General features: G+C 53.4%; 1 protein-coding gene across 3 annotated transcripts in view; it reads left to right on the forward strand.

Moving 5' to 3' along the window:
* PARVB (parvin beta) overlaps window positions 1-18,345 on the forward strand; it is a 141,128-nt gene that overhangs the window by 103,641 nt on the left and 19,142 nt on the right. For all 3 annotated transcript variants that reach the window (XM_023221788.1, XM_023221791.2, XM_023221789.1), the window contains exons 5-9: window positions 432-572; window positions 1,821-1,936; window positions 5,397-5,455; window positions 9,048-9,067; window positions 16,495-16,556. In XM_023221788.1, the coding sequence (XP_023077556.1) occupies window positions 432-572; window positions 1,821-1,936; window positions 5,397-5,455; window positions 9,048-9,067; window positions 16,495-16,556 (398 nt within the window). The remainder of the gene's footprint in view (window positions 1-431; window positions 573-1,820; window positions 1,937-5,396; window positions 5,456-9,047; window positions 9,068-16,494; window positions 16,557-18,345) is intronic.

Raw genomic sequence — 18,345 nt, forward strand, 5'->3', positions numbered from 1 at the left:
CTCCCTCCCTCCCTCCCTCCCTTCCTTCCTTCCTTCCTCTCTTTCTCCTTCCTCCTTTTCTCTCTCTTCCTTTCTCTCTCTCTCTCTCTCTCTCTGTCTTTCTGAGGCAGGGTCTCACTCAGGTTGCCCAGACTTGGGTGCAATGGTGTGATCTTGGCTCACTGCAACCTCCACCTCCCGGGCTCAAGCACTTCTCCTGCCTCAGCCTCATGAGTAGCTGGGATTACAGGCATGTACTACCATGCCTGGCTAATTTTTGTGTTTTTAGTAGAGACGGGATTTCACCATATTGGCCAGGCTGGTCTCAAACTCCTGGCCTGAAGTGATTCACCCACCTCGGCCTCTCAAAGTGCTGGGATTACAGGCATGAGCCACCATGCCTGGCCCTTCCAGCTTTTTCTGACCCTCTCCTCTTGTCCTTCTCATTGCAGAAAAACTGGCAGGATGCAAGCTGAATGTGGCTGAGGTGACACAGTCCGAAATAGGGCAGAAACAGAAGCTGCAGACGGTGTTGGAAGCAGTACATGACCTGCTGCGGCCCCGCGGCTGGGCGCTCCGGTGGAGCGTGGACTGTGAGTTCCACACCGCGGGAGGAGGGAGTGTCTGGAGGGAGCCCGTCCTCTCGACATTCGTCATCCACATTCATCATCATCCCATCTGACCTTGCATCTTAGAATTGGGTTCATCTCCCTGCGCTGTAAGAGGTAGAGCATTGCAGGGGAGAAGAACAGGAGAAGGGTTAGGGAGCTCCTAGAAAAGGGACCTGGTCAGGCCACGATTCTCCATCCTCCCCACGCTGCAGCGGAGAGAGGCAATGTTTATGGACGGGTGGCTCAGAGGGACTTCGAGAGAGAAGCAGCCTTGGGGGGTTCTTGTTGGGACTCAACCCCAAATACCGGTGGCAGCAACACCTAGTGGGCTGTTTGCCTGTGACCCTGGCATTAGGAGATGTGACATCATGGTATTTTCAGCCAAGACATGAACCCAGAAGGTGAAAGACTAAACCAGGAGAAAGTTCTGCTCGGTGCTGCCCACTCCTTCCCCACCTCCTTCCCCTTGAAGCAGGGCCGTCAGGGTGTGGCTTCAGGGCTCTCTCTGCTGGGCCAGAGGTCTCTGTGTTTTGGTGAGCTGGGCTCTCAGCGGTGGGCAGGAGACCCTGGAGCCTGGCCCTGTACCTGGTTTCTTGGCATCGAGACCTTGGGCAGACCCAGGCTGTCTCATGGGTTGCTGGATCCGTGGGTGGGGAATTGGGTGCCTTGTAAACTGTAAAAGCCTGCGGAGGAGAAGTGGTGAGGATGACCAAACCTGAGTCTGCATGCTGAGGAGAGAGGACAAACTCAGGCAAGGCAAGGCAAGGACTAATGTCTAATGTCCCCAGAGCAGCCTCTGCCCTTGGCAGCCTACCCTTGTTGGGATGGTTCATTGCATAGAGGGAGCCCTTTTTTAGTGCCAGAGATCATAACGCACGTCCTTGTGATGGTTAAGTGGCCGTGACCTGCTTTCCATGATCTTTTCCCTCTGTGCTCATTTTACTATCCTGTTCCTTCCCCTCATCACTGCCCAATTTATTGCTTTTAAAACCATTGTGCTTCTAAAAGTGTCTGCACAAGTCACCTTAGGCCAACAGGAGAGGAGACATTGAAACCAAGAAATGACTTCACCAGGTTGCTCATCAGCTCTCTTTATTTGTCCGCACTTTGCTCCGTCCTTGCCTTGCTGGGGTCTCATTTAGATGCTGTGTCTCTGTTGCCTTCTGCACGTGGGCTCGGGTTCCTGTGTCACCCGATCTAAAGCGCCTCCTTTCCTCCTCCCTCCCGCAGCAATTCATGGGAAGAACCTGGTAGCCATCCTCCACCTGCTGGTCTCTCTGGCCATGCACTTCAGGGCCCCCATCCGCCTTCCTGAGCATGTAACGGTGCAGGTGGTGGTCGTGCGGGTGAGTATAACCGAGCGGTCGGCCTGCCCGTAACTCCGCCAGAGAGGCAATGTCTTCTTCCTCCTGCAGTTTTCCTGCCCTCCCCCTCCTTTTTTGCCCCCCAGGAGGCTACCTTCTATTTTTCCCTTTTGACAAAATGTGTGTCTCACCCTGGCTCCGAGATAAATGATTGGAACGGGAACAATGGCATTGATTTGATGAGAGGCAGAAGCAGAGGCATGAGGGTGTTGAGGTTTAATTTTCCACATTTTTGAAAAGAACATTCATTTCTCTCCAAAGCCAACTGGTTGGAATTCAATCCCCTTGAATGTGCTTATTACTCATTGGAGGAGGTTGGCCCCGCGGGATGAAACAGACACCCAAATTAAAGCCGCTTTGCATTCACCGTGGATTATTCATCATGCCCCGTCATCTCTTTTTTTGGGTTCATTTCTCTTGATTCACTTGGAGAAATGGAACCAGAACCCAGGTCCTAACAGAGGGTGAAGTAGCGTTACCTTTCTCTTGCTGTTTCCCTTGCATTTATTTTTTATTTTATTTTATGTTTTGAGAAAGGGTTTCACTCTGTTGCCCAGGCTGGAGAACCGTGGTGCAGTAACGGTTCACTGCAGCCTCAGCCTCTCGGGTTCAAGCAGTCCTCCCACCTCAGCCTCTCAGGTAGCTAGGACTACAGGCACATGCCACCATGCCTGACTAATTTTAGATTTTTGTAGAGACAGGGACTCACTATGTTGCCCAGGCTGGTCTCAAAGTCCTGGGCTCAAGCGATCCTCCCATCTCAGTCTCCCAAAGTGCTGTGATTATAGGTGGGAGCAGCCATGCCTGGCTTTGTTTCCCTTACATTTAAGTGGACAGTCACTGCCTAGGGTTCGTGTGTGTAGTTTCCCTCAGTAAAAGTGCACTGAGCGCCTACTATTCTCTAAGCACTCAGCATGGGCTGCCGAGCCACTAAAGGAGGAACACACGCCTGGGGTCTGCGGTGATAACCACTGCTGCCAGAATTAAGGTCACGCTCGGAACCTTGGATGCCTCCGTGTTTATTTTACTAGAGATATCCGGCTCCACTTTCCTCTGGTTTTTAAACTTCTTGGTCCTGTGGTCTCTGTGGTCCAGGAGGACCTGGCTGCCACTGTGTTTTCTGAACCCATTCTGACCCCTCTGTTACCGTAGCTCAGTCTTGACTGGACGGGAATGCGCCTCTCTGGCATCAGGCGAGGGCCACCTGCCATGTCTCCATCTTTCCTTCCTAAGGAGGATGTTTGTGGCTGGTGGTGGTGACTTGGGACCTGGGGGGCCATTCCTATGGCCCCTTGTCTTGGCTACTGGTTCACAGGCAGCCAGCCTGAAAAGGATTCCCTAGGACACATGGGGATATGGTTCCCGAGCCCACCTACGTCAGCTCGGGGCCCCAGGAGCCCTGTGCAGGCTCAGAAACCAGAGTATTTCCTTTCAGGCTTGCACTTGAGTCCAAGATAATCTTTGGGGTTTGCAGAAAGTTTGAACCAGGCAAGCACTTGCTGGTGCTTCCTGCCATAACGGGTTAGAGAAGTGTTGTTTGGACCATGACCAAAGCAGAATGAAACGGGAGCAGGGGGTCCTGTGAACTGGGTGCCATTACTCCCCAGACCTTAGAGCCGCCTTGTTTCTTCTCTGCAACCCCTTGGCCTCTGAGCTTGCTCAGCGGACCCCTTATCTAACCCCAGATGGAGTGGTTGGTGTAAGGGATGTGTCATTTCCAGGCTGGAAGGAAGGAAGCGAAGGGCCTTATTTACTGCCTGGCCGCATGGCTTTAGGCTGATCACTTGCTTTTGCTGAGCTGCAGTGTTTCCCCCATAAAACCGAGATTTTACTACAAACCTGTAAAACATCCAACTTCATGTCTCCAATCCTAGACCTAGGCCCAGCATCCCGGTGGGTGCCTCAGGCACGTTTGGTCCGTGACTAGGTGAACACAGTGTCTCTGGACCTTCCTTGGCAGGCACTCCTGAGAATCAGGATAAGCGTCGCCCACACTGTTGTTCAATAACAAGCACCAACCCTGAGTATTCCCTGGGGGTCACACGCAGGAAAGGGATGGAAGCTCAGATCTTGGTGGTGTCCACTGTGGGCTGGCCCAGTGGGAAGTGAGTTCCCGGTCCCTTGAGGGGTTCAGTGGTGGTTGGATCAGCCACCCAGACTCCACCTGGAGCTCCTGTGACAGGTGGGCTGCCACCCCTACCGTCACCACTGCCATGCCTCCCTCACCACCATCACTTCTTTTTTTTTTTTTTTTTTTTTTGAGACAGAGTCTCGCTCTGTCACCCAAGCTGGAGTGCAGTGGTACAATCTCAGCTCACTGCAACCTCTGCCTCCTGGGTTCAAGCGACTCTCCTGCCTCAGCCTCCCGAGTAGCTGGGATTACAGGCGCGTGCCACCACGCCCAGCTAATTTTGTATTTTTAGTAGAGACGGGGTTTCAGCGTGTTGGCCAGGATGGTCTCGATCTCTTGACCTTGTGATCTGCCTGCCTTGGCCTCCCAAAGTGCTGGGATTACAGCCGTGAGCCACTGTGCCGGCCATCACTGCTTTTTGATACCTGCCACGCTCTGGGAAAAGTGTGACGTATACTGTATCAGTTTCCTAGGGCAGCCATAACAAAGTACCACAAACCAGGTGGCTTAACACAGCAGATATTTATTCTCTCGCAATTATGGAGGCCAGAAGTCTGAAATGAAGAGGTTGTCAGGGTAGGCTGTCCTCCTTCACATCCCCTCCTCTAGGGGATGGGTCGTCCTGCCTCCTCCAGCTTCTGGTGGTGCCCGTCAGTCCTTGGTGTTGTTGGCTTGTGGCCACATTTCTCTCTAGTCTCTGCTTCTGTCATCATATGGCCTCTTCGCTCTGTCTGTTTCTGTGTCTATTTCCTCTTCTAATAAGGATGTGAGCCATATTGGATTAAGATGGGACTCACCATAATCCATGATGACCTCGTCTGAGCTAGTATCTGCAAAGACCCTTATTTCCAAATGAGATCACATTCTGAAATTTGTGGTAGATACGAACGTTGGGGCACCCTCTTCAGTCCTGTGTACACACATGATTGCAGGGGACATTCCCTGTTAATTATGTTCCTTCCAATTACATGCCTCACCTCTCCTGGCTGCAAAGCGTAGAGGATCCCTCTGGGGAGTCCTGACCTGGGGTGTTTCTCCTGAGACCCACACAGATGCCAGCTCTCAGGGCCACATGGAGACCGGAGGGTGGGAGGAGGAGGGGGACAGGTTGTGGCTGCTGAAAGGCACCCTGCCCAGGGTCCCCTGCTGTGCACTCACCCAGGCCTGGCAAGCATGTCCAACACCACCCCTCCTTCTCCTGTTGCTCTTTTCTAAGATGATCTCTGACACCACAGCTTCATCTGCCCTGTCAGTGCGTCCTTCCTCATCTCTCCACTGCCTGACTTTGTATGTTTATTTTGGGGTTTTCAGAAGCGGGAAGGCCTGCTGCATTCCAGCCACATCTCGGAGGAGCTGACCACAACCACAGGGTAAGTGGACCCCTGCCTTGCCCTTCCAGGCTCTGCTGCCCCAAGTGAGTGGGGCCCCAGGCTGCCACTTCAGCCAGGGACGCCGGCACACGTGGGGCTGCTTCCACTCCACGCCCCTTCACTGTAGCGTGTGATTCTCATGCTGGTTCCCACCCCAGCTCTCCTCCCTCTGCACACTTTCTTCAGAGTTTTTAACATTAGAACTGAGTTACCTTCCACAGCCTTTGAATTTTTTCATTCCTTATCTTAAAAGGTGAGCTTTAAGAACATTGCAAGGTGGGGCAGGCAGAGAGAGTTCAGGATGATTAGAAAGACCCATTGTCTCGGTTCATTTATCCATCTACATTAGCCCCGTCAGAGGCAAGAGTTGCATGTTTAAACCAGAACTTTCCTTTGACAGACACTACTAAGCCATCTCTTATCTCCTAGAGAAAGCCAGAGGGCAGGTGTTCAGAAGTCTAAAAGTCTTCAAATCTATTGAAAATAGCAAATCAAACAGTATCTGTGGTGTGTGGTTTTAAGGACTCCTTGTGATAACCTGCTAAGAATCTTTAGAATTCACTGCATTTGTGCCTCTTGACTAAACCTGTTTCAGATGAAAGAGAACATTTAAAAATTGATTGTCTCAGCTAATCCGTCAGCTAAGTTCACAGAGTGATTAATTACTGTGTTGTGCATTCGTGGATGGTATTTCAAAAATCGTAACTGACACAGGAAACCACTCGTGGCTTGCAAGCTGTCAGGGAAGATGATGGGACAGTGGAGTGCAGGCTGACGCATGTGCAGAGGCCCCTGAAGAGGCCTCCAAGTCTGCCCCAGGCCTGTGAAGGGAACAGGGAGAGCTGGAGGAAGGGAGGATGAGAATGTGGTTCTGTGCCCAGCACAGTAGGCCTTTGGCAGCAGCTCTGCCTATTCAGCAGTAGGAGAAGGGCTGCTCGTGAGGAACTGGGATTGGGCTGGTGTCTTAGTTGTTTATTGTTGTGTAACAAATCACCCCCAAAGCCAAGTGGCTTAAAACAACATCTGTTTCATTTGCTGCTCACAATTCTGTGGGTCAGCCATGTAGGCTGGGCTCAGCTGGGTGGTTGTTCAGCTAGTCTTGCCTGGGGTTGCTGATATGATGCAGACACCTGAAGGCTGGTTGGGGGCTGGGGAGGCCGAGATGGGCTCCCCCTACCTCTGGTGGTTGGTGTTGGCCTCCCCTGGGTCTCTTTCCTCCTCACAGAGCTGGGCATCTTCCCAGGGTGCCCTCAGAGCCCTGAGAGAGTGAGAATGCAGCTGCAGGCCCCTTGAGGCCTTGTCTTGGACATCCATACCTATATCCTCAATTCTGTGAGTCAAAGTGAGTCACAGGTCATCCTGGATCAAGCTGCAGGAAACAGACTCTGCCTCCTTGTGCAGGAAGGGCCTATGCACATTGTTGGGTAGTGGGCATGCTGTGATAGGAGTCCCCCTCTAGGTGAGGGGGTCCCATATGAGGACAGCAAGGAGGAGCTGGGGCCCCTGCCATAAAACTAGAATGGTCCAGAGACAGAGAATGAGCAAGTGGGTGGGAGAATGGCCTCAGCTATTCACCAGTGGTAAGTGGCACCGAGGGTCTGTTGCGTGCCAACCTCCCTCCTGGGTCAACAGAAACACTGAGAAGTGGGCTGAGTGCAGCTCCTCTGCTCCAAGGTGACCCATCCTGCTGATGAGAAAGGATGCATCCACAGACATGCACAGTCCAACACAGGGGCTTGTGGGAAGTGCCTTAGGGCCCTAAGGGAATTTCCAGGAGGAGGGGAGCACCCCAAAGTCAGGGCAGGGGAGATTCCAGTGGAAGCCACTTCAATCAGATACCAGACGGCCCTGAGCAGTGAGGAAGGGAGTTGGGATTTTCTGGCCTGAGTCAGTATCCCTCTGCCAGCCAGGGCCGGGATAGAGGAGAGGCTGGGTCACCTCTCCAGGCTGATGCCCCGGGTGGGTTCTCCTCAGGGCTGGTTATCCCATCCTGGTCTCCTGTTCCTTCCCCTCCCCATGGCTGCAGAGGCTCTGATGGAACATTTGAATCATCGAATGTCTGCTGAAAACCAGCAGCCCAAAGATCCACTTTCAGTTTCCTAAGGCAGCATTGCCACCTCCCATCCAGTCTGTGTTCCCCTTTCTCTTTCAAGAGGTGGCTATGAGGTCACCCCTTCCAGGAAGCCCTCCTGTCTGCCAAGCAGGAGTGCTTGACTTCCTCTTAGTTCCCGTTGCCTCTGGACACATGTGACCAACATTGAAATATTGGCTTACCAGGTCTCTCACTCCCAGGCATCTTGAGGGCAGGGCCACATAGTGTTTATCTCCAGGGGATATTAATTACTGTATCTGCACAGCCTGCACATAGTAGGTGCTCAAGTAAGTGCTTATTAAATAAGATGGAGCCAAAGGACTTGAGCCTAGAGGGATTTGGGGACAAAATAAAGACTTTCTTGCCTCTCAGGAAGGCAGTACATGGAAAGGATCTGTGCACTCACTCACTGGGAATCTTTGAGGAAAAGCTGCTCACCACTCCCATCTCCCTCATTGCTTCCACTACTGCCTGCCTGAGATCAGGGCCCGGCCTTGTGGTTCCCCAGGATCCTTTAGTTCCAAAAGTCCTGCAAGTACATTGTGTTTACTCCTGGAAACATGAGTAACCTGCAACCTTGTGTGTTTGTTTGTTTGTTTATTTGAGACAGGGTCTTGCTCCATTGCCCAGGCTGGGGTGCAGTGGTGCGATCCCAGCTCAGTGCAGCCTTGACCTCCCAGGCTCTAGCGATCCTCTCACCTCAGCACCCGAATAGCTGGTACTACAGTGCATGCCATGACACCCAGCTAATTTATTTGTATTCTTCTTAGAGGAGGTTTTGCCACTTTGGCCAGGCTGGTCTCCAGTCTTGCATTTTTTTGTTGTTGTTTTGTTTGTTTGTTTTTTGAGACAGAGTTTCACTCTTGTTGCCCAGGCTGGAGTGCACTGGCGCAATCTCTGCTCACTGCAACCTCTACCTCCCGGGTTCAAGTGATTCTCCTGACTCAGCCTCCCAAGTAGCTGGGATTACAGGTGCCTGCCACCACGCCTGGCTAATTTTTGCGTTTTTAGCAGAGATGGGGTTTTGCCATTTTGGCCAGGCTGGTCTCGAACTCTTGACCTTAAGTGATCGACCCACTTCTGTCTCCCAAAGTGCTGGGATTACAGGCGTGAGCCACTGTGCCTGGCCCAGCCTGTGTTTTGAGCATTCCATGGCTGCTGGAAGACTTGTTGTCTGCTGAAATCTTTGTATTAACCACTATCTGATTTAAGTACCTCCCCTCCAAACAACATTGACAGAGTGGTTAATGTGCGAATAGAGATGGTGATTTGCTGCTGATTTTGTACAAACGTTAATAATCCACACAAGCACCTCTCATTTATCATTAGAGTGGGCTGGAACGTAGCACAGTGTGACTTGCATTCTTATCAGTAGGCCTTTACCTGGGCAGCAAGGGCCCAGCTTTCTGGCTGGCTCTGTCTCTCATCCTCCATGTGCTGGTTGTGAAACTGCGTTCTGAGTGACCCATCTCATGGCTCTGTCTGTGTTCTTGTTTGCAGGATGATGATGGGCCGGTTCGGTAAGTAACCCTAGGGAAAGTGGGGAGACAGAGATGTGTTAGGGCTGCCCCAGGAAGCTTCCAGAGAGTATACATGGTCATCTGGGGGGAGTGGGAAACTGGGTGGGTCTTACTGCCCCCGTAGTTCTGGAATCCTAGGGAAAGTTCACAGCCCTCTGCCACCTTTCCATATAACGGGCTTGTGTCTCAGAGCTGAGAGTGGCTGGGTGGTGCTAGGAGGAGTGGGGTGGAAGGCTGGGTGACCAGCTAGGGGAGCGGGAGGGGCCTGGGATGTAACACTGGCTGGAACCGTCATGGGCTGGTGCAAAAGTGGTTGAGGGTAAAAGGGAGGGAGGAGAGGCGGCCAGCACAGCGTCATTAGCTGGTTGGAAGAGAATGGCTCAGCTCTGTGGATGTCCTTCCATATGTGTTATTTCCTCCTGGAAACCACTGGTTTAGCAGACTTCCTTAGAGTCAGGCAGCTGGGGCTCAGTCCTGGCTGGTGGTCTGTGGCCTGGCCCTTCCTCTCTGCTCCTCCTCTGTGAAATGGGAGTATAAAAGGCTCTCCCCAGGCAGGAGCTGCTGTGAGGATTGGGTGAGATCACAGGTGAGTGCCCTGCTTGGCCAGGGGACAGCCCTTTATGTGGGGTAGTTTTATTAGTGTTGGTTTTCAGTGGCTATTCCCAAAGAAAGAGGCAATTACTCTGTCTTCCCTCATTAAAGCCTGAGACCTCATCGTCATCTCAGTGAGGGATGGTAATGTTTCAACCCTCAGAGCCAGGATACCCCGGCCCTCGACCTGGCCAGGCTCAGTGCTTTGGGAAGCATTTCAAAACAGAAACCTCTTGACCCCCAAATACCATGTTCTCCAGTGAGCAGGGAGGGGAGAACAGCTCTTAAAAGGAAAAATGGAAACCAAACAAGTTTCCCACCTGCCTCTCCAGCCTGCCAGCCTGGAGCTGATGTCAGATGGGAGTGCCACCCCCTGAGTTCTATAGAACGAGGGCTGGGCCAGCTCGGCCATGGGGCTCTGTAACCTCAAAGTTATTATGGGGACCAGCTAGGATGCCATTGCTGCTTATCTGTTGTATTAGGATTCTCTAGAGGGACAGAACTAATAGGATAGATATATACAAAGGGGAGTTTACTAAAGGTATTAACTCACACGATCACAAGGTCCCACAATAGGCCTCCTGCAAGCCGAGGAACAGGGAAGCCAGTCTGAGTCCCAAAGCTGAAGAACTTAGAGTTTGATGTTTGAGGGCAGGAAGCATCCAGCATGGGAGAAAGATGGAGGCTGGGAGGCTAAGCCAGTCTAGTCTTTTCACGTTCTTCTGCCTGCTTTTTATTCTGGCTGTGCTGGCAGCCGATTAGATGGTGCCCACCTAGATTAAGGGTGGGTCTGCCTTTCCCAGTCCACTGACTCAAATATTAATCTCCTTTGGCAACACCCTCACAGACACACCCAGGGACCACACCTCGCATCCTTCAATCCAATCCAGCTGACGCTCAGTATTAACCATCACGCCTGTGGAGAGGGGAAGTGGCTCAGATCCTGTGGGGCTCGAATTGAGAAGAGGCAGCCAGTGTGTGTCTCCTCGGCTTTCTTTGCTAAACCTTAAGCTATGCTGAGAACATTCACAGGCCTTCATTGTTTTTTGTTTGTTTGTTTTTTGTTTTTTTTAAAAGGATAATTCCAGCTCTTTAAAAATGTCTCTAATATTAAAAAACAAATGCAGGAAGAGAAAGAGAAATGTCCTGTAGTCCTGTATATAGTTGCTGAGGGAGGCGAAACCACAGTGGGGTCACAGCTCATGGGGCCAGGATGAGGCATCTCCCCATCCTGCGTCTAGGTAGAGGTGCACTTTGGGGGCACAGTACCCCACTCTGTCACCTCCTCTCCACCCTTTCTTCCTAGAGGAGGCTCAGAACCCCTTTGGAATTGTAGAGGCCTAAAGATGAGGAGAGGGACGGGTGTGGTGGCTCACGCCTGTAATCTCAGCACTTTGTGAGGCCCACGAGGATGGATCATGAGGTCGGGAGATCGAGACCATCCTGGCTAACATGGTGAAACCCCATCTCTACTAAAAATACAAAAAAATTAGCTGGGCGTGGTGGCGGGCACCTGTAGTCCCAGCTACTGTGGAGGCTGAGGCAAGACAATCGCTTGAACCCAGGAGGTGGAGGTCGCAGCGAGCCTAGATCACGCCACTGCACTCCAGCCTGAGTGATAAAGCGAGACTCCGTCTAAAAAAAAAGAAGAAAAAAAGAAGAGACTGGGTCTCTCAAGCATTTTTGAGTCTTTGGTTTTTGTGGCGCTGTCACTTTTGTGCTTGGTTCAGGCCTTGTTGGAGGTTTAGGGAAAAGATAGTCTGGTCAGTTCAGTTGGGAGCACATGGGCCTTGGGCTGTGTGTAGCACCGTGTGGCCCGAGGGCCCAGAAGCCTGGTCCTGGAGCTCCTGCCACCCCAGGAATGAGCTCTCGGGTCTAGTGTACAGGGCAGTGGCTCCCTCCGTAAGAGCCAGGTGTCACGTGTGAAAAGTGGACCCAGCTGCCACTCCAGGGATGGGAGGACTGTGGAATCACAAGACCAATTTGTACAAGAGGCCGATGGAGTTGTTCTCGTTACTTTGTAGGCTTTATGCGCTGTGCTTGAGAAAATGCAAACAGGCTATTAGTCAGTGACAGGCAATTAGTTCCACCCCCGGCCTTGCTGCTTCTGCTGACGCAGGTTCTGAAGTCTCCTGGTTACCCAGCCTGGCACCCTCAGGCACAGCAGGGCATCTGGTCCGGCACCCACTCCTGTGGGGGCAGCAGCACGCCTTGTCTTGGCTTCCCTGCTATGCCACTCACCTCCTTCAGCCCCTGAGAGCACCCCAGGGCACTCTGTCCTCCAGCAACCTTCACCTGAATGCTCTCCCGCTAGATTACCCCATGGCTCACTCTTGCAGCTCTGCCAACTCTTAGTTCAAATGTCACTGATCACGCAGGCCCTTTCTGACTCCACCGCCCCAAACTGGCCTCCACTGGCTCTCCTCCCCACCCCTGCCTTAGTTTTTTCTGTACTCATGTGATGCACCAAGCAGCGAGTCTCTGCTCATGGGGAAGGCCTGGCTCCTCTTCCCTGCGCCACTGTTTACACAATGAAGCCTACACGTGTCTGGCAGATACTGGTGCCAGCAAACTTTCAGGGGCGCCCACAGCCCCTGCCTTTCTCCTTTCACACATGGCTCCTTGACTGAGAGGTGCTTTGTGGGCTAGAGCTGACCTTTCCTCAGGGTGCACCCCACCTCCTGACCAGAGCAGCCAGCCCTGGCCACAGTCTGCACACAGCTGGTGCCAGATGTTCTAGGAGCTTCTGGAAGACTGGGCTTTGCCAGGAGCGGTCTTCTGGGCCTCAGTTTCCCCATGAGCACCTGAGCCAGGGAGGAATGGGGGCTCCGTTCTGCCCACTCTCCATCATTCCAGCGAGGGAGGTGGCTCCACAGGTCCTCGCTGCCTCCTGACAGCATCACTGTCCTGGCCAAGGTGGGTGAGGAGGCTTCTCTCCACAGAAACAAGTCCCAGGGGGAGCCAGGGAGGTTGCAGCCTGGTCTCCATGGCAACGGGTGAGCTGGTGCAGCTTCTCCGTGGACGGCCCTTCCCCCTCCTGGGTCTGCCCTTCCCCCTCCTGGGTCTGCCCTGGGCTGGAGGCCCTACCTGAGGATGAGGGGAAAGGGGGGGATGTTCCTTCCTCACCCTTTTCCCCCTCATTATGTAACTCCTAGTAATACCCCTTCAAGTCTCTCCCATTTCTGCCAACAGGGCTTGTTCCAAAAACTCTGGCTCCATCCCATCACCCCGGCTCCTGACTGTGCCCTGTACGACTCCCACATTGCAGGCCACAGCCCCTGTTAACCCCTCTCACGGGCCACCTGGCTCTTGAACCTGCGCTGGACTTTCTGGCATCTCTCCTTGTGCCTCCTGCTCCCTCAGTGACGCACCTTTCTTCCTCCTCTTGCCCCAGCAAGCCTGGTTTGAACCCCAGCTGCTTTGTGAAGCCTTCCTCAGGTCCCCCAGCCCTTGGTTCGTGGGTCCGAGACTCAGGTGCCTCCAGGGACCAGGCTGATAATATAAAAGAGGAGAGTGGCTAGATTATACAATGGTAGCATCAGCTGCCCCTTCACCCTGGGGTGGCAGTGGGGAGTGGTGGAGTCTGGGGCAAACTGGAGAGTCCACACCCCCATCCCCAGGGGCAGCTCATTGCTGCCAGGTGGGAGTGCAGGCTTACTGTTGCCACAGCCTCCAGTTCTTCAAGAGAAGCCAGAAGTTCAGAACTTTTGCACAAACCTTCCCATTTAAGAACTGTTGACTCTGGCCGGGTACCGTGGCTCACGCCTGTAGTCCCAGCACTTTGGGAGGCTGAGGTGGGTGGATCACTTGTGGTCAGGAGTTCAAGACCAACCTTACCAATATGGCAAAACCCCGTCTCTACTAAAAACACAAAAATTTTTATGCATGCCTGTAGTCCCAGCTATTCAGGAGGTTTAGGCAAGAGAATTGCTTGAACCCGGGAGGCGGAGATTGCAGTGAGCCGAGATCGTGCCAGTGCACTCCAGCCTGGGTGACAGAGTGAGACTCTGTCTCAAAGAGCAAAAACCAAGACCACAACAAACAAAACAAATAAAAACTGTTGACTCAAATGAAAACATTACAGGGACCAAGCTGAGCGTTCCTGCAGGTTGAACCTGGGCAGCCCTGGCATGCTCAGGTTGGTTGGCCCCGTCTGGATTCCTCTTTTCTGACACTAACAGGGTTGCACTACCATAGTTTACTCTCTCTCCTGGCCCTCCCCCAAATCTGTGCCTCTTCCAAGAGCGGGGCCCCTCCTTGTTTATCCCTGTGATGTCCCCAGAGCCTGTGGAAGCTCTGGGGGATAGGACAAGAGGGAGCTGTAAGGACTGAGGGCCACCAATGCTCCTGCCAGGCTCTGTGCTCCTGCCTCTACTCACTGCCCCACTTAGGTCCACACCAAGGGCGAGGCAGGGGCTGTCACAATGCCGCCTTTACAGAGGAAGAAATGGGGTTGGAGAGGGAAGGATTTGCCCAAAGGCACGGGGTGTGAAGTCAGGCAGCTAGAACAAAATAGGATCTATTTTCGTTCCCAAGGCCAAGCACGTCACAGCAGTGCAGTATGCTTTCTCTGTCTCTCTCTCTCCCAGGTCAGGGTGGTCCTTGGGGAGGCCCCTGGGTACCCCTAGACAGGTGGGAGGAGCTTCCCACCCCGCCCTCTTCCTGTCAAGCTGGGCTTCGCAGCTCCCAGGGCTGCTCCTTGGGTTGGGGTCCCAGCCTGGCTGGTAACAGAGGGTCCCTCCACTGGACTCGAGCTTCTGAGCATGCTCTGCCCCCAGGAACCTGGAGGATGGAAGTTGGGGGCCCTAAGTCCCTTCCAAATGCCCTGAGTTCTGTGCCCCGGGTCCCCAGTGCCCATTTTCAGAACCCCCGGCCCCTCCCTGCCATGTGGACTGTGTGACGTGATGCCGGTCCCCCGGGTCCAGGGGCGCAGCAGCCGGCGGAGAGGCCCCTGCGGCACCGATGCCTCCCTAAGTGACTTGACTCTGCCAGCCCAGCGGTGGCCCAGCTAAATATACCCCGGCTGACGTCAAGCACTCTTCTGCTCCTGGGGTTTTTCTTAAGCTGCATTTATAGTTTGCGTATTGCTTTGTAAAGATTTCATTTTTTTTTTTTTTTTTTTTCTTCTTACAGTCTTTTTTTTTGTGTTCTCTCTTACTTAGATGATTTTGAAAATAATGTAGAGCTGCTGCATTAGGAAACTGGCATGTGTCCAGAGGCAGGGCGTTTTGCTCAGTGTCGGTCTTTAGGTGGAGAAAACTTCCTGCCCCCCAACACGCACATGCACACTCATGCTCACACATGTACACACATGCACACACATGTACACACATGCACACACGTGTACACATACACTTTCCTTCTCTCCTTTCCACTTCATTCTCACCACCTCCACAAGGCCAAGGAAGAGGCTACCTGGGCTGGGCTGGGCCGGGGGGTGTGAGCTGCCTCCTGGGGCCCAGACCGGGAGGAAGGGTCAGCATGCTTCCTCCGCGAGGAGGCCTGGCCGGCTTCTCTCCCTCGGCCTCTGGCTTACCTGGGCCTAATCCCTTTCTTCTCTTTCTGGGCTCTCTTTGTCTCTCTCCTAGGCCAGGGCTGTCCCTGAGGAGGCCCCCCTAGGCCACCCCCTAGATGGGCAGGAGGAGCTTCCTACCCCATCCCCTTCCTGTCAAGCTGGGCTGTGCAGCTCCCCAGCGCTGCTCCTTGGGTTGGGACCCCAGCCTGGCTGGTAACAGAGGGTCCTTCCTATGGGCTTGGGCTTCTGAGCATGCTCTGCCCCCGGGAACCTGGAGGATGGAAGTTAGAGGATGGAAGTTACCAGCTGGCTGGTAACAGAGGGTCTCTCTGCTGGGCTTGGTCCTCTGAACATGCTCTGCCTCCAGGAACCTGAAGGATGGAAGTTAGGGTGCCCCGAGTCACTTCCAAATGCCCTCCTCCCCGTCTCTTCGGCCCCGGCAGTGATGCCCCACAGCTCTGTGTCTACCTGGAGACCTCAGCCTTCTGCTTGGGGTCCAAGTCTCTGTCCCATATGCCCCTATGGGACCCTCCCTCCATGGGCAGCAGGTGCAAAGGCTCTGAGGCAGGTGTGCACCAGTGTCAGCAGGAGCAGCTGGGAGGCCGGTAGGTGGGGTGAAGTCAGGGAGGGTGCATGTAGGAGGAGAATGCTGAGCCCGAGCGTCCCATGGCCCGTGGGAGAAAGGATGGATTTTATCAGAATGTCCCATGGCTCTCAGGAGAGAGGATGAATTTTATTCTAAGCATGATAAGAAGCAGTTGGAGAGTTTTAGTTGTGGTGGGAATGCAGGGGGAACCAAATGATCCTGTTTGCACTTGGAAGGGTTCATTCTGCCTGCTGGGGAGAAGGGCTCAGGGGCCAGGAGTGCAGTAGGAGGCTGCAGCTGCTCCCAGGTGAGGGGCAGTGAGGCGTCACGGGGGAAGTGATCGGATTCACAGGTGACATTTGCCAGTAGACAAGGGAACAGGGAGAATTCAGGACACCTCAAGTCCTAGGACGTGGCGGGTGCAGATGCCAGGTGCCATCTACGTGTTTCATATGAGAAGGTAAAAAGCAGGTGGAGGGGACCCTCTGCAGCCTCTAGTCCACGCTGCTCCGGTTGTTCCGAAGCGCACTTGCTCGCCTTGGTTTGGCCGGGACAGATCATCAGGGTCAGCCCTTTCGTGCTGGTAGGAATTGGAAGAATTCTAGGCAGCTGTGGGAGTTGAGGCTGAACCCCCTGAGGGATCAGAAGCTGGCAGGTCCCCGGATGGCCCGGGATGAGGGCAGCACCGTGGGTTTCCATAAATGCTCCTTCATGTCTCTCTTTGCTTGTCTTCAGAGCGGGATGCCTTCGACACGCTGTTCGACCACGCCCCGGATAAGCTCAGCGTGGTGAAGAAGGTGAGCTCTTGGTGGGATGTCGGATGTGCTCTCCCGTGGTTCGTGGCTTTTTGACAGCACAAATGCCTGCTGGGAAGAAGGTGGGAAAATGTTTGGAATCTCAGAAATGTTTGCCACATGGATTGAAATGTAATGACAGTCAAAAACGTAACCACAATGCATAAAATTAGCGCCTTTTAACTCAACATCGCTGCTCCCTGGGTATCTTCCTGCCCACCCTCTCCACTTCTGTTAAGTGAATTACCCAGCCAGCAGTTCTTTCTGACTCGAGGCCTTTTTTCAATGTGGAAATGTTTTTAAGCATGTCAGCCTGCTGCTCTTGCTGGCCTCATTACCATCTCCAGCCTGCCCAGTAAACACGCAGGCCTGTGCGGCTGAGCCGTGCCATTCATGGATTTGGCCCGTTTCCCTCCAGACGGAGAACGGGCCCTCACTAGCCCAGGCAGCCTGCTGGTCAATCTGTGGGTGGAAAAATCTCCAAGGCTCTGGAGTTGGGGACGGGAGTGATCAGTTTCTGGGGGATCTGCCAGGGAGGCTTGTTCCCCTCAAAAGGAACTGGGGCCCACTGGCTGCTCATGAACGTATCCGAGTGCCCGCAGGCATCCCGTTCAGGAGGCTGCTTCCCTCCTTCCCATGACGTCGGAGGAGCGCTCATTTCTACCTATGGTGCAGGCGAGAGAGTTCTCCTTTGTCCAGGACAGCTCACCCAAACGGCTTTCTTAGTGCAGGACTTGTCAGAACCTTTCATAGGCTGACGTATACTGTACTTCTCCAAGAGGGAGCTTGGTATGAAGTGTTTTCCAAACTTGTTTGTTGAGAGTGGGCTTTATTTATCTATCAGTTTTGGGGTAGGATGCATTGTATTTCTGTGGAACCCTGTTTTGGAAAATGTTGGCCTGGGTTTGGACCACGAGATCATTCGTTCTTGGAAGCATTTTGCAAAAGGCTGTTGGAACTGTGCTAATGGTCCTTCTGGGACGAAGCCTTCTTAGCACTCTTGGGTGGTGAGGGATATGCTAGGAGCCTCAGAGTCCCCCATCTCCACCCCATCACATGTGGTCCCCAAGGACCCTGACAGAACCGGTTCAGGGAGTGAATCAAATCCAGCTCCCGACTTACCAGCTGTGTGACCTCTGATGAGGGGCGAGATTATACCTCCCAGCCTCAGTTTCTCCATCTTTCAAGTGGGGACAGAGATGTTACCCACCTCTCAGGTCCCTGTGAGGATAAACTGGGATTCTGTCTGTGCATGGGCTTAGCCTGCAGCGTACGGTCACTGGTAGCATTGAGAATGGTGTGGCCTGAGGTTGCTTTCATCTCTCAGTGGATACCATGTTAATTCATTCTGAGAAAGACACATTTTCAGCACTGGAACCACCAGCAAGGAAGAAGACAGAATCCTTTGACTTGCCTGATAGCTTCCCACTCCAGCCTGTCCCTTCCTCACCTCCACATTGCAAGTTTAGGTGTTTGTGGCTCTCTGTGCCCCAGAATGAAGTCAGGAGTCCCTGCCCACCTCTGCAGGTTTCTCCCTGGGTCGTCCCCTCCTACTCCTTCCCATCCCACCCACATCCAGCCACAGCCTGAAGACCCCAAAGGGTTTGCAGATGTGCCTGGGTACCCACTCAGCTCACTCTCACGTTTCACTGGCCCACACTCAGGTCCAGCTCCAATGCTCCCTCTCCATGGTCTTAACGGGGGTCCGCACACGTCTCCTCTGTGGCTTATGAAATCTCCCCTGCATTTCGTGTTTCCCTGCAGTACCGTATCTCTTGATGTCTCCATCCTA

Source organism: Piliocolobus tephrosceles, chromosome 19 (genome assembly GCF_002776525.5).
Source record: "Piliocolobus tephrosceles isolate RC106 chromosome 19, ASM277652v3, whole genome shotgun sequence".
NCBI lineage: Eukaryota > Metazoa > Chordata > Mammalia > Primates > Cercopithecidae > Piliocolobus > Piliocolobus tephrosceles.